General features: G+C 45.7%; 1 protein-coding gene across 1 annotated transcript in view; it reads left to right on the top strand.

Annotated features, from left to right (window-relative positions):
* The first annotated feature begins 1323 nt into the window (after nucleotides 1–1323).
* The window catches only part of Nup210l (nucleoporin 210 like), a 93586-nt gene continuing 79236 nt past the window's right edge, over nucleotides 1324–15673 (top strand). Inside the window, exons 1-7 of the mRNA XM_055625113.1 lie at nucleotides 1324–1511; nucleotides 2788–2924; nucleotides 6157–6288; nucleotides 7471–7564; nucleotides 8482–8632; nucleotides 13270–13402; nucleotides 15196–15354. Of these exons, the coding sequence (XP_055481088.1) occupies nucleotides 1324–1511; nucleotides 2788–2924; nucleotides 6157–6288; nucleotides 7471–7564; nucleotides 8482–8632; nucleotides 13270–13402; nucleotides 15196–15354 (994 nt within the window). The remainder of the gene's footprint in view (nucleotides 1512–2787; nucleotides 2925–6156; nucleotides 6289–7470; nucleotides 7565–8481; nucleotides 8633–13269; nucleotides 13403–15195; nucleotides 15355–15673) is intronic.

Genomic DNA, 15673 nt, shown 5'->3' with positions numbered 1-15673 from the left:
GTTCCAGAGCAGCCTGGACTGCAAAGAGAAAGTGCCTCCAGCCGGTGAAGGGGACCAGTGAGATGGCTCAGTGGCTACGAGCACCAACCAGCTGAGCCTGAAGATGTGAGTTTGATCCCGGTGTCCACAGTGAAAGGACTGACTCACACAGGTCAGCCTCTGCCGGCCACAATCATGCGGTGGCACTCATGTGCCAACATGTACTCAGCATGCAAACCCAAATCTTAAAGGTAGGGTGGAAGTTTGTCCGGATGTAAGTCTTTTAATGCCATCCCCTATAGAGTGGAGGTCAGGTACTGTCCAACAGGCTGGACAACCATATGGACTCCGTGGACTACCGCCTTAGTATGTGATGTTGCTCATGCTCCTGAGGATTCTTTTGAATACCTGGAGGAAAGATTTAGAATTGTTTTTGTTGGGGGGGGGGGGGGCATGGGGCCCAGAAACCGTTTTCAGGTGTCTTTCTCAATCACTTTTCACTTTTTTTTTTTTTTTTTTAGGCAGGATGTCCGGTTGCACTTAGTGTTCACAAACTCACTAGACTGGCTGGCACTCAGACCCCTTCTGGTGGTTGCCTCCCCAGTGTCCTGGGATGAGAGGCATGCTGTAGCCTGTTTTTATGTGGGTGCACCGCAGGGAGTGTCACTGCCTTAGCTCTTTGGGCCACCACACCCACTAGAAAACAAGTGCTCCCAGGGACTATTTTGCTAAGTAGTACTGTGGGAGACAGTGACTTTCCAAGTTGCTTCTGGGGCCAGTGTCTGGTATTTCCCGAATTGTGGTCTTAAAACAGGACATAAATTTGGTTCCTAGAGAAAAATAACATATTTGCTTTTACAAAGGACAGCTGTTTATCCTATAGATTGGACTTTTTTTTTTTTTTCCTATTTATAGCCCTAGACTAATGCTGAATGGAAATTACTTCAATTTTTAAAATTAAGTAACTTGTTTCTTAGTATTAGGGTTGAACCTAGACCTTTGTACATGTGAGTCATGAGTTTAACCCCAGTCTTTCTGCCTTGTTTTATTACAAAAGTAAAAATCGAGTCAAACGCTAGAAACAACAGGAGGAGAGATGGGACGCCCAGTTGTTTTGGACTTTTGTATGTGGTTCTTTGCTGTTAAAAGTCTATCATTGAATATTCAGTAAAGGGACCCTTTGAGTCTGTGCCCAAAATTTCCATAAATTAGCATTTTGACGAACTTAGAAAGTACCCATAATTCCTAGCAAGAAAGACACCCCCGTGACGCTGTAGCTTAGGATTGGTTGGTGCCGGTGCTGGCCACGTGGAGTTGAGTGGGAGCCGAGAGCAGGCGGTCGCCATGGTTGGCTCTGGGGCGCCTCTTCCTCAAGGCTTCGGGCTCCTTTTTTCCTTGACTCCACACTACTTCCTGTTTTTGATTGGGACCTTGGCCAACAAACTCAATGTGCCACAAGTGTTACTGCCCTTCAGCCGGGAGCCAGGCCGGGTGCCCTTCTTGCTGGAGGCACAGCGTGGCTGCTATGTCTGGTGAGGGCCCGAGGACAGAGAACCCACGACCTTGTCCCCACAGCGAAGAGGAAAAGGTCACGCAGTCCGGAGGGGCCTGGACGTGGCATCCGTGGGTGGGATATAGCTTAAGTTGTGAGGCTCTGTAAGTAGGAGAGAGCTAGTCAGTCAGTGTAAGCAGTTGCTGGCACAGGCAAGCCCCGTGTCAGACTCTTCCAGCATTCATTTTCCCCAATTTGATGGAGCGAAATGGAGCCACGTTAGAAGACCCTGACAGCAACGACAAAACCAGAGTAACAAGTCACGATCCATCACGTGTGTGACTGGAGGGCCCCTCCCCCTGTACAGGGGTTCAGTGGAAGATCCTGGGAAGTAAACTCTGGGATGATGCTCTTCCTGACTAAAGAGAACTCAGTAGCAGGTCATGTGGTTACCTGACCCGTAAGGGAGTTCACTAAAGGGCGTCCTTAGATAACCCAACATTCATCCTAAGGGCTTTGCACATGGTCGGCAGGCCCTCCAGCTAGGCGCTACTGCCCGCCCCTTTCCTGTCTCCTACAAGAAGCGGTGAGGTTTTTATCCCAGCGTACAAGAATTTCAACTCTTGTTTCATGAAGTATAAGGAACTTATTATTGTGGATAAGCCCGGGTGATGCTCATCCTTCGGGAATCATTCGTTCTGAGAGCTTCCCATCCATCCAAGATGCTAATAATGATTTTTTTTTTTTTTCGAGACAGGGTTTCTCTGTGTAGCCTTTGCTGTCCTGGACTTGCTTTGTAGACCAGGCTGGCCTCGAACTCACAGTGATCTGCCTGGGATTACAGGCATGTGGTTCTATATTTTTGTTTGGTCTCAGAATGTAGGCAACTTTCCATCTTAGATAGCAGCTCAGCTTCTAGGTTTACAGCTTGTTGCAAACAGCCCCAGTGCAGTTATCCCACACTGTGTGTATTTACTGCACTTTGTGCAGCCCTGGCTGTCCTGGAATTTGCTCTGTAGACCAGTCTGGTCCCAAACTCAGAGATCCACCTGCCTCTGCCTCTCCAATGCTGGGGTTGAAAGTATGGGCCACCACCACCTGGCATGAATCTTACTTTAAACATTGTGGGAGAAATACAATAACATTTTAGATCTTTGCACAGAGCTCACTGGGAGAAGGTTCTGCTCAGTCTCAATTTTAGGTCTTGTGTCCTAGCAATATGTAACATAGGAGACTTACAGACATTTCTTCCATGTATTGCCTTGACCCATGTATTACATGTTCTTAACCATTAATTTTTTTTTTTTTTTGGGCAGGCATTCCACACATCATGATGCAGTTACCATTGAGCCTTTATATGAAAATGGTACCTCTTGTTCCCAAAGAGCTGTTCTTGTCTCTGAATCCACCCAACCCGTACGTCTCAGCAGTATTATTCTTGCTCGAGAAGTGGGTATGTTACAGGATTTGTTTGTTTGGGTTTTGTGGCTGTTGTTTCTTGAGGCAGGTGGCTTGTTTCTTGAGGCAGGTTTCATGTAGCCGTGGCTGGCCTGACTTGACTATGGAGACCAGGCTGTCCTGTGCCTTTGGAGTGCTGGGATTAAAAGTGTGTACCACCACGACCACATATTTGTGGTATCCTTCAGGTAGGCTCCTATGGCCTTTGGATGTGCCCTTATTTGTGTGATTTTCTACTGTACTTCCTTGCTTTTTTTTAAAGGTAAGTCTGGCCTCTGAGTCACTGTGCACGACCTGAACTTCTGATCCTCTTGCCTCCACTTCTGAAGGGATTACAAATGTGCACTACCATCCTGTGTTTATGCAGTTTTGGGGTTTGAGCCCAGGGCTTCCTCTGTGCTAGTCCAATACCCCACCAACTAAGCTATGGGCCCAGCATAGCACTTCCTTTTTTTTGAGCTCTAGAGTTATATTTAGAAAGCAAATGCTGGTGTGCTTGGTGCTAAGGTAGTGGACAGAGCTAAGAGAGAAACAAGCACACACCAGCCTGTGTGTACACATCTCTACATTTACTTCTGTATGTATGTATATGTGTGTGTGTGTGTATATATATATATATATATATATATATATATATATATATATATATATATATAAATGCATGTGCACTCATAGTGATGGCTTTAACTCTAATCTGGGCTCATTCTAGATTTTTTTTACTTTGTTTGTTTGCAACTTTTGCACTCCAAAAGACAGACGTGGGCTGGTGAGATGGCTTGTGGGTAAAGTACTTGTCAGCAAGCCTGATGACCTAGGTTTGATCTCTGGAACCCATGTAAAGGTGGAAGGAGTGAATTGAGCCACAAAATTGTCCACTAATATCCACATGCCTGACACGGCATGCATGTACACACACACCAAGAGAGAGAAAGCAATAATTTTTAAAAATTCTGACCTTCATTATCTATAATGTATTCTCTTGTTTGTTCAACCTTAATGAATATAAGAAGCAGTTTCAGGGGCTGGGGAGGTGGCTCAGAGAGCCAGGATTCAGTGTCTAGCACCCACAGGTGGTCAAAACCTCTGTAACTCCAGTTCTAGGGGATCTTTTCCCCGTTCTGGCCCCCAAGGGTAGTGATTGCACATCGTTCACAGACATATATTGTTATAAAACAGTAAAATCCCACTCATTTGATTTTACCAGTGAAGACTCAGGTGCCAGATATTGGGGTGAAACCTGCTAGCTCAGAGAGGAAGAGAAAGCACCCACCAGACTCAGCCAATGTCCCAAGAGGAAAAAGCCTTTCTACTCAGCTCATGCCCCAGAGGGAAAAAGCCAAAAGCCAAAAGCCCCTTCTTTTTACTCCATGCTGTCTCAAACACCCTTCAACTCAATCAAAGTCCCTCCTTCCTATTTAATCCCCATCAGCTGGTTGCTGCTCTGCCTCTTGACCTAGGGTTAACTTTATATAATCCTGTTTTCAGAAAGCTTTTTTATTTAAAGGTGTGTGCTAGGGATGAGCCATACCACAACCATCTGTTTACCATAAACAGAAAATTCTTGGATTGAGCCTCACAGTGGTACACGCTTGTAATCCCAGGACTCGGGAAGATAGAGGCAGGCAGCTCTCTGTGAGTTGGAGGCTAACCTGGTCTAGAAAGTGAGTCCAGGACAGCCAAGGGTACACAGAGAAACTCTGTGTCAAAAATAAATAAATAAATAGATAGATAGATAGATAGATAGATAGACAGATAAATAAATAAATAAATAAATAAATAAATAAATAAATAAATAAATACAAAAAAGAAAGAAAAAGGAAGTTCTTGGATTAAAGGTGTATTTGAGGGCTAAGCTGCTCCACAAATGGAAACAGGTTTTTACAGTTCACAAACTCGGGGTTCACAATGGGATCAAATATCCTGCAACAGATACACACACACAAAGGTCAAACACCCATGTACATAAAACATTTTCAAAAGTGGTTTCAGGAGCCAGGCAGTGGTGGTGCATACCTTTAATCCCAGGTGAGGACAGCTGAGGCTATACAGAGAAACCCTGTCTTGAAAAAAAAAAACAAAAAGCCTATTACCCTAATTTTATAAAAGTAAAAGAAAAACTGCTACTTTAAAAGACAAGGAATAAAGTGAATCCCCCTAGTGCAACACACAGACCCAGCTCTGGGTTTTGTTTTTGTGACAGGGTCTTGCGATACGGCAGCCCAGACTGGCTGACTGCGAAGCAGTCTTCCTGCCTTGGCCTCTGTGATGCCAGGTGTTTGCCCCTGCAAGCAGCCTTGTTGTTCAGGTGTTTGGATTGGTCGGAAACTTGGCGTACAAGAGATGTTATCCTACAATAAAGCTACAGAATCAGGGATGTGGCCAAACACAGCTCTTAGCAGGCCTCTCATCCAGAACCAACTCCAAAAACTGCTCTCTGGGACTCGCTGGTGCACACCTGTGATCCCAGCACTCAGGATGTTGTTCGAGGCCAGCCTGGTCTACAGAGTGAGTTCCAGGACAGCCAGGGCTACATGGCGAAACCCTGTCTCGAAAAACCCAAAACCAAAACAAAGGAAAACCTACTCCTCTTTGGTCCTGAGAAAAACGGAGAGCCCTGGCCACTCCTCCAGAGGACCTGGGTTCAATCCCCAGCACCTGCATGATGGCTCACAGACCCCTATAACTTCACATCCAGGGGATCCAATGCTCTCTTCTGGCCTCCTTGGGCACTGCAAGGAACATGGTACACAGACATAAATACAGATAAAACACCACACACATATAAAACACTTTTTAAAAAAGTAGTCACTCTTCTGTTCTCTTATCCTTAAGACCTGGCAGCACATTTACCCATAGAGCCATTTCACAAAACAGAAGCTCCTTTTTGTTTTTCTGAGATATGGTCTCTCTATATAACTCTGGCTGCCAGACTTTTATCTATGTATTCATTCATTCATTCATTCTTCATTTTGTTGTTTTTTTTTTTTTTTTTTTTTTTTTTTTGAGACAGGGTTTCTCTGTGTAGCCTTGGCTGTCCTGGATTCACTTTGTAGACCAGGTTGGCCTCGAACTCACAGAGATCCTTCTGCCTCTGCCTCCCTGAGTGCTGGGATTACAGGTGTATACTACTGCACCCCACTTGCCAGACTTTTTTTTATAACCTTCTGAGACATTTAATAGATCATTGCCCTGTTTACTTAACTAGGCAGCTTTCTGCTCCATTGTAGTGACGGACCATGAACTACGCTGTGATGTTAAGGTTGATGTGATAGACAGCATTGAAATTGTATCCCGAACCCGGGAGCTGTATGTGGATGATGCCCCGCTGGAACTGATGGTGAGGGCCCTGGATGCGAAAGGTAAGAGACTGGAAATGACCTGAGAAAAAGCATGCCTAGAACAGAGCACTGCTCCTTCACATTGGCCATCCAGAAACAGAAACCTGTGATGCTAACAGACTGTCAGTGTGACCAGTGTTCTCACTTGGAGCTCATGCGCGGGAGGCTTGGCAGTGCAGAATAGTTCAATGTACAAGCTACCTTCTTGCAAAACAGAACAAAACAAAACAAACAACAACAAAAAAAAACACACACAGAAAAACCTACTGCTATTATTTCTTATTATTTCTGGACCTTGAAAGAAATTAGTATGTCTATGTGTGGCCTATATATCTCCCAGGCCCTGTGGAAGTCACAGTACAACTTGAGGAAATCAGTTCTCTCTTTCTATTACATGGCTGGGGCTCAAACTCAGGCCCTCAAGCATGGCAGGCAGGGTTGACTTATTTGTTTGTTTGAGGGTCTCACTGTGTGGTTCTGGCTGTCCTGAAACTCACTCTGTAGACCAGGCTGGGCTTGAACTCAGAGATCTGCCTGCCTCTGCCTTCCCAGAGCTGAGATTGAAAGGTGTGCGTCATGGCTGCCAGGCTATTAAGTCTTTCTTGAGGATTATTTTATGTAGCTTTAACTTTAAGACCCTAATGCTATAAAGTGACATTAAAGCCAGTCGTCACTATTGTGTTTGTAAATTATTCAGTACACAGATTTTGAAATTTTATTTACTGGGTTGTCTATGTGTGCATGTGCGTGCTGTGGCACTCGTGTGGAGGTCAGAGGACAGCCCTCCCTCTCCACTGCTACAGGAGGGAGCTCAGGCTGCCAGGCTTCCACAGTGAGCACCTACATTTACTAAACCACCTCAGTAGCCCAAGACTACTGGGCTTGGTTTTAAGACTTGAAAAAGTCTGGGTGTGGTGGCGAGTGCCTTTTTTAATCCCAGCACTTGGGAGGCAGAGAAAGGTGGATCTCTGAGTTCGAGGCCAGCCTCATCACCAAAAAAAAAAAAGCCTGTTAGGACAGCATTCACATTGTCTGCTGTGTAAGGATCTTCCTCATGTGTGTGTTTTACTTGATTAATAAAAGTGCTGTTGTTACAGAAAAATACCTGAAACGATTTTCTAGTTAGTTCCCTTTCTTGTTGGAGATACTTGAATGTTTTGGAAGATGTGATTCTGTCTTGCTGACTTTTAACTTGCTCTACAGGAAACACATTTAGTACCCTGGCAGGCATGGTGTTTGAGTGGAGTATTGCTCAGGACAAGGAGTCAGCAAGAGAAGAGCTGTCGAGCAAAATCAGGTAAGGTAGAAGCCCACAATAGTGTTCCTGTGTGACACTGGACCTCAGTCAGCTGTGTGGCCTTCTTTTAAATAAGTATATTCACTAGGGCAGATGTCTTCAGTAGAAGACAGGAGATAAATGTGGGACTCTTCATGAGAGTTAGGATGAGCAGTTGTTGGGGAATCTCTGAGGTCAGGCTGTCTGCTCGGGCTGAATTGGAGTGTATCGGAAAGCACCTTTAGTCCCAGCAGAGGGAGGCAGAAACAAGCTGATCTCTAAGGTCAAAGCTAAGTTGGTTTGTGTGTTTGTGTATATGTGAGTACAGCCACTTCTGTGTGTGTGTGTGTGTGTGTGTGTGTGTGTGTGTGTGTGTGGCTTCAAACTCACAGAGATCTGCCTGTCTCTGCCTCCAAGTTCTGGGATCAAGGACATGCACCACCACACCAATTTGGTTTATTTAGTCAGTTCCAGACCAGCCAGGGCTACACAGTAGGGTCGTCTTAAAATATTAAAATAAAATAAAATCAACAACAAAAAGGATTCTGTTTTCAGTACCAAAGAACAGATAACAGACAGCCTGAACTGTAGTTCCATAGCAGTCTTAGCCACGGGCTAGTTCTTCTGGAAATCAGAAATTAAAAAACTCAACTCGTGGCTGGGCATGGTGGTGCACGCCTTGATCCCAGCACTCCGGGAGGCAGAGGCAGGAAGATCTCTGAGTTCCAGGCCAGCCTGATCTACAAAGTGAGTCCAGGACAGCCAGGGATACACAGAGAAACCCTGGGGTGGGAGAGCTGAGTGAGGGGAAGGGACAGTTTTAGGCTCACAGGCAAGCAAAGGTATTTCAGAGCTGTCTACATAGACAGGCTTCATAGAGAACAAAGTTTAGAAGGCCATTAGCCCTATTAGAGACAAATCTGACTTTGTATCTCTAGGATTCTGAAATTCTCGGAAGCAGAATATTCTCCCCCTGACTACATAGCTGAGATGGAAAGAGACGAGAGACAAGGAGATGTGATTCTGGTATCTGGGATGAGAACTGGAGCTGCTGTGGTAAAAGTCCGCATTTATGAGCCCTTCTACAAGGTGAGCAGCCTGTGCTAGAAACAGCCATCTGAAGTCTTGTCCTGGGGCATATAGTAGAACCCTGCCTGCTATTATTTGAGCCAATAGGCAACCGTTTGCTTGAAAAAGTCATTTTGCTGGGTGGTGGTAGCGGCGCTCACCTTTGATCCCAGCACTCAGGAGGCAGAGGCAGGCGATTGCTGTGAGTTGGAGGCCAGCCTGTTCTAAAGTGTGAGTTGCAGGACAGCCAGAGCTATACAGAGAAACTCTTTCTCAAACCCCTCACCACAGAAATTAATAAATACCACCACCACCACCAACAAAACAAAATGAAAAGATAAAGAAAAAGCCGTTCAAGACTGTGGTGGTGTCTCAGGCATTTAATCCCAGCACTTAGGGCCCTGTGCCACCAGGGCTGCAGAGTGAGGTAACGCTGAGGAGCAAACCCAGGCCTTCCAAAGGGCAGGCCAGTGCTTCACCACTGAGCTATCCCCATGTGCTGACTTAAAAAAAAAAATCTAACTGCATTTTGTAAGTTTTTGGGGTTCTTTTGGAGACTGGTCTCTATTGTCCTAGAGTTCACTATGACAACAGACTGATCTCAAAACTCAGAGTTTCTCCAACATTTGCCTCCTGAGTGCTAGGATTAAAGAAATGCGCTACCAAGCCCACTCAAGGCTTAGCTTACTTTCAATTTAAAAATTTATTTTAGGTGTGTAAGTGTTTGGCTGTGCATGTGTCTCCCACCACATGTGTGCCTGCTGCTCTTGCAAGTTGGAAGATGCTCCTGGATGCCCAGGAACTTCAGGGAATTGAACCCAGGTCCTCTGCAGAAGCTACCAGTACTCTTAACCACTTGTCTTATTAAGTGTTCTATTGCTTCACGAACACCATGACCAAAAAGCAAGTTGGGGAGGGAAGAGTTTATTTGGCTTACACTTCCAGATCATAGTCCATCACTGGAGGAAGTAGGACAGGAACTCAAGCAGGGCTAGATAGAACATGGAGGCAGAAGCTATACAGAGGCCATGGAGTGTACTGCTTACTGGCTTACTTCCCCTAGAATGCTCAGTCTGCTTTCTTATAGAACCCAGCAACATCCGCCCAGGGATGGCACCACCCACAATGGGCTGGGCCCTCCCCCATTGCTCACTAATTGAGAAAAAGCTTCACAGCTGGAGCTCATGGAGGCATTTCCTCAGCTGAGGCTCCTTCTTCTTTGATGATCCTAGCTTGTGTCAAGTTAACCCCCAAACAAACCAGTGCAGCACTGAACACCAATCCAAATCCCTTTTATTTCTCAGTAGAGGAAACATTTATTTTGGTCACCGTTAAATTGGTTTCAGTCTCCAGTCAGCTGACTCCATTTCTGTAGCCTGCAATGAGGGAAAATGAGAGCAGGAGAGTGTTTTAAAGGAGAAGGCTGCTTACTTATGACAACTGGGAGTGAGAGGGAAACAGTAAGAGAGTGCCCCACCTTATTTTGTGACAGGGTCTGTCATTGAGCCCAGGCCTCTCCTGTCCAGCGTACAGGCTGGCTTGTGAGCTCCTGGGATCTTCCAGTCTTCACTTTCCCAGCACTGGGATTACGGAAGTGTGCCGCTGTACCCAGCTTTTATGTAGGTGCTGGGGGTCAAATTTAGGTCCTCATGCAAATGCAGCAGCACTTTACTGACCGAGCTATCTCCCCCACATTTTAAACTTGGGTCCATCTTAGAAATCCAGATGGCCAGCCAGCAGGGTGAGGTGGCGCACTGATGTAATCCCAGCACTCAGAAGGCTGAGGCAGGTGGATCTCTGAATTTGAGGACAGCCTGGTCTACACAGAGAAACCCTGTCTTGAAAACAAAAACAACAGAAATGTAGCTAGTCAACTGCATACCGAGTCTGAACTCTGGGCCTACATAGCGAGAGCCCACGAAAAACAAGAACCGCAAAAGAAGTGTAGATGCTCTGTCTCCCATAAACTGCGGTTTGGAACTTTTTTTTTTAAAGTCAAGTGGAAATGCCAGACCTGTGAGAAGGACTTGGAACTTGGGGTTGTTAGTATTTTGGAACACAACCTGCTCCTGTGTTACCCAGCAACCTATGATGTCATCATATGTCGCCAGTCAGGTGGCCACACCTGGAAGACGTGGTTACCTTGCCCCTTAAAGGGCTAACCCTGACACGTGGTCTCTCTCTTACTTTCTCTTACTTCTCTCTCTTACCCTCTTTCCGTCTTACTCTTTCTCTCTCTTTTTCTGTGTCTCTCTCTCTCGGCGCCCCATCTCCTTCCCTTTTCTCTCTCTCCCCATGTCCTGCCCCCCTTCCCTCCGAATCTCTCGCAGAGAGTATTGGTTGACCCCTGCTTCTTCTTAATTTTGAACAGGGGTGTTGCATCTTTCAAGAACCCCCAGTCTTTGCCTTTCTCACCTGCCTTTGATTTGCCAGCCCTTATGAGTGGCTTACCTTTAACTTCTTTTTCTTCAAACTTCTGTTTTAAACATGTTTAAATGTATCGTTCACTTACTAGTGGCCGTTGGGCCGTGGCATACATGTGAAGCTCAGAGGACAGCGGTGTGGAGTCGCTCCCCCTGTTCACATGTATGTGGGTTGAAGTGGTCCCCAGGCTGGCTTGACAGGAGCCTTTAACTCACTGGGCCATCTCACAGCTTTACCGTACCTCTTTTGTATCCGTAGTTTTGGTGTGATGTACTTGTATTTAATAAAAGATTTGTTTATCCACCTTTTTTTTTTTTTTTTCCTGTTTTTTTTTGAGACAGGATTTCTCTGCGTAGTGGCTGTTCTGGACTTGCTTTGTAGACCAGGTTGGCCTCAAACTCCCAGAGGTCAGCCTACCTCTGCCTCCCCAAGTACTGGCATTACAGGTGTGTGCCACTGCACCTGGCTCTACCTTCTTTCTTTCTTTCTTTCTTCTTCTTCTTCTTCTTCTTCTTCTTCTTCTTCTTCTTCTTCTTCTTCTTCTTCTTCTTCTTCTTCTTCCTCTTCTTCTTCTTCTTCTTCTTCTTCTTCTTCTTCTTCTTCTTCTTCTTCTTTTTTTTTCTTTTGAGACAAGTTTTCTCTGTGTAGTCCTGGCTGTCCTGGAACTTGCTCTGTATAGATCAGGCTGGCCGCTGCCTCTGGAGTGCAGTGGGTTGGCTAGGTTGGCTGGCCAGCGAGGCCTAGAAATTCTCCTGTGTCTAATTCCCTAGCTTTGCATTCCACCATGCCCAGCTGTTTTACTTGGGTCCTGGGGATTGAATTTAGATCCTCATTTTGCACAGCAAGCACTTAACAACTGAACCATCTCCAGTCCTTATTTTTACATTTGTTTTGTTTTACTGCCCAACTTTACCTTTTGAAGCTCACTGACTAGGTTTGTCCCTGGAGGATCCGCCTGTCAGGCTCACCACCTCATGCTTGTCTTGCAAGGACTGAAGTGATGGGGTCATCTTCTCCCCAGCTCGGGGTCTCTTTTGTTCTTAAAGCTGGGTTCCTCTTTGTAGCCCAAGCTGGCCTCAAACTTCTGATCCTCCTGTCTCAGCCTCTTAAATTGTGGGATTATAGACTTGTAACACTTTACCCAGCTTCCTGTTGTAGTGTACTTACAGATTTTAGCTAACAAATACAGTTAGGAAGAACAATCGACTTTGAGAAGCATTTAACTTACATGACCAAAGAACAAAGGCTTCCTAGCGATGCCCTTAACCTGATTATGGAGAGATGGCTCAGCAGTTAAAAGCACTCACTGCTTCTCCAAAGGATTCAGGTTCAATTCCTAGCACCCACATGCAGTTCACAGTCTCATTCTCAGGAGATCCAATGCCTTCTTCTCGCCTCCAAAGACACCAGGCACATACATGGTTCACTGACATACACATTAAAAAACTAAAATAAATCTTAAACATTTTAAGAAAGAAAAGGAGGAAGGGAGGGGGAGAGGAGGAAGGAAGGAAGACGAGAATGAAAGGGAGGAAGAAAAAGAAAAGAACATATTGAGTCTTGCTTTCGCACCTGCCACCTGTTTGCTCTAACCTGCACAACAGGGCCTGTCAGTTGAAGAGAGAGGGAGAAAAGGAAAGCAACAGAGAGACAGAGACATGGGCAGAGCTGGAGCTGGAGACAGAGAGGGGAAGCTGGAGAGCCTTTGATTAACATCTCAGATGCTTTCGTGACCACCTCCAGGTTAACCTGAAATGATTTGTGAATATTAGGAAATCATTTTTTAAACTTATGAAAAGTGGGCTGGTGAGATTTCTCCGTGGGAAAGAGTATTTGCGGCCCCAGCCTGACGGCCTGTGCTTGAGCCCCAGAAGCCACGTAGTGGGAGGAGAGAACTGATATCTGCACATTGTCCTCTGACCTCCCTTCATGCCCTGTGACAGCCACGTTCCCACACAATGCAAAACAAATAAATGTGAGAACTATTTTTTTAGCTTATTAAAAGTAAGCTTGCCTGCCAGTGGTGACACACACCTTTGATCCCAGCACTCAGGGAGGCAGAGGCAGAGGGACCTCTGTGAGTTCGAGGCCAGCCTGGACTACAGAGCGAGTTCCAGAACAGCCAAGGCTACACAGAGAAACCCCGTCCCAAAAAGTAAAAGCAAAAACAAACAACAAAAAGTAAGCTTTGAACAAGGCAGGAGGTTTTTGCTTAAATTCTTTTCGTCTTTTAGAAGGTGGCGGCAGCGTTGATCCGGCTGCTTGTTCTGGAGAACATATTTCTCATACCGTCCCACGATACATATCTCTTAGTGGGAGCCTACATTAAATACCGAGTTGCAAAAATGATTCAAGGGAGAATGACAGGTAAGATGGCCTAGCTTTTCCCTTGGCCCACCCCTTAAAGCCTTTGCCTGTGCTGCACCCACCACAGGCAAAAACCACTTGTTTGTCTTTCTAAGTACCCAGAGTTTGCAAATTTTGAAGAGCTTATTGATGTTATTTCACTTGGCTAATGATGCTGACGGCCCAGAGACACTGGCATTCTTGCCTTCACTGTTAAGATGCCAGCGCAGAATTACCGGCTGATCGGGGCGAGTGGAGAGTTTCTCACAGGGTCTGGGATGACCTTCGTGGTGCTCTCAACAAGAGTTGTTTCTCGGGCTGGAGTGATGGCTCAGAGGTTAAGAGCCCCGACTGTTGTTCTTCCAAAAGTCCTGAGTTCAATTCCCAGCAACCACATGATGGCCCATAACCATCCATAATGAGATCTGGTGCTCTCTACTTGTCTGCTGGCACACATGCAGGCAGAATAAATAAATAAATCTTAAAAAAAAAAAAAGAGTTGTTTCTCCATAAGCCCAGCCCATTAGCTAAGCTTAATAGCCTATGCAGCCCACCAACAAATTGTATGAACTCCATTCGCTTAGTCCTTCCCATACTTACTTAGTGCTCATGCACCCAGCTCACTAGGTTATTTTAGTCTTAATTGTGTTTACATGTGTGTGGTTGTGTGTACGTGTGAGTGCAGTTGCCCACAGAGTCCTGGAGAGGGTGGTAGACCCTTCGGAGCTGGATTAACAGGTGGTTGTGAGTCATCTGATGTGGGTGCTGGGCACGGAACTCTGGTCCTCTGGAAGAGCAGTGCACACCTTGACCACTGAGCCATATCTTTAGCCCCACCATTGCCTTTATTTGTTTCTTTCTTTCTTTATTTGTGTGTGTGTTTTCCCCCTTAGGTAGCGTCTGTTTATAGCCCTGGCTGTCCTGGAAGCATGTGTAGATCAGGCTAACCTTGAATTCACAGAGCTCCACCTGCCTCTGCCTCCAGACTGCTTTGACAATGAAAGGCATGCACCACCGTGCCTGGCTGTTGCCATCATTTGAGACAGTATCTCAGATAAATTCAGGCTGACCTTAAAGTCCCCAGATAACTAGGCTGGCCTTGAACTCCTGATCTTCCTGCCTCTGCTGGGATTACGGGGTGCAGCAGCACACTCAGCAGCTCACTGGTTTTCAGGTGTCTAAGTGAATGCTTGGGTCACGACAGCCCTCTTCTCTAGTGACTGCAGAGTCACCATTGGGAAAGGGCATTAGAAACAGCTCTTACCATTGATTTCAGGTCCAATGTGTTGTTTTAAAGAAAGAAAGCCCCAATCGCTCAATTTTACCAATAAAGGCTCAGGAGCCAGATGCTGGGGTGAAAACCTGCTAGCTCAGAGAGGCAGAGAAAGCACCCTGCTACTCAGCTCACATCTCAGAAGGGAAGAACCAAATGCAAAAAACCCCCTTCTTCTCCACACTGTCTTATATACTCTTCTCTCAAAGTCCTTCCTTTCTACTTAGTCCCTCAATCCTCTTGACCTAGGGTTAACTATTAAATCCTGCGTACGGAAAGCTCTTGGATTAAAGGTGTGTGCTAGGGCTGAGCCACACCATTATCACCTGTTTACAATAAATAGAAAGTTCTTGTATGAAATGTGTGTGTTAGAGCTGAGCCACATCAAAAAGAAACAGGTTTTTCCCGTTCAGTCTCAGGTTCACCATTAGATCCATTATCCTTCGACAGCCACGCCCTGCCTTCCTCACACAATGCTGGACCAGTGCTCTCCCTGCAGTGGTTGCTGCTCTAACCTGGGTCTGCCTTTCATGTCTTACAGAGGTGAATTTTCCCCTGGAACATTACACGTTGGAACTGCAAGACCACAGAGTTACAGATAACGGGCATCCTTCTGGAAAAGTGGCTCTACTGGATGAGAAAACAGCCATGGTGACTGCTCTCCAGCTGGGCCAAACTAACCTCGTCTTTGTCCACAAAAGTATCCTTTTGTTCAAGTTTTAGTGGCCAGTCTAATTGTTCTGAGCACACTAGGTATGGTTCTTAATCACCTTATTAAGAGTGATTGATGTGTGTGTGGGGGTTCCGCTGGAGAGATGGCCCAGAAGTTAACAGCACTTGCTGCTCTGGGTGAGGACCTGAGTTCAGCACACAGGCTCACACACACACAGTCTTCTTTTTGAGACATGGTTTCACTATGTAACCCTATTGCAATTCTCTTGCTTCACTCTTTTTAATATTAGGATTACATTATTTGGCAGCACACCCAACCTTTAGTCATTTTAAGGTGTCTAGGATGT

This window comes from Psammomys obesus, unplaced genomic scaffold (assembly GCF_907164565.1).
Source record: "Psammomys obesus unplaced genomic scaffold, mPsaObe1.curated_primary_1811, whole genome shotgun sequence".
Taxonomy (NCBI): Eukaryota; Metazoa; Chordata; class Mammalia; order Rodentia; family Muridae; genus Psammomys; species Psammomys obesus.
The sequence above is the reverse complement of the archived record's forward strand: the minus strand, read 5'-3'. Positions and strand labels throughout refer to the sequence as shown.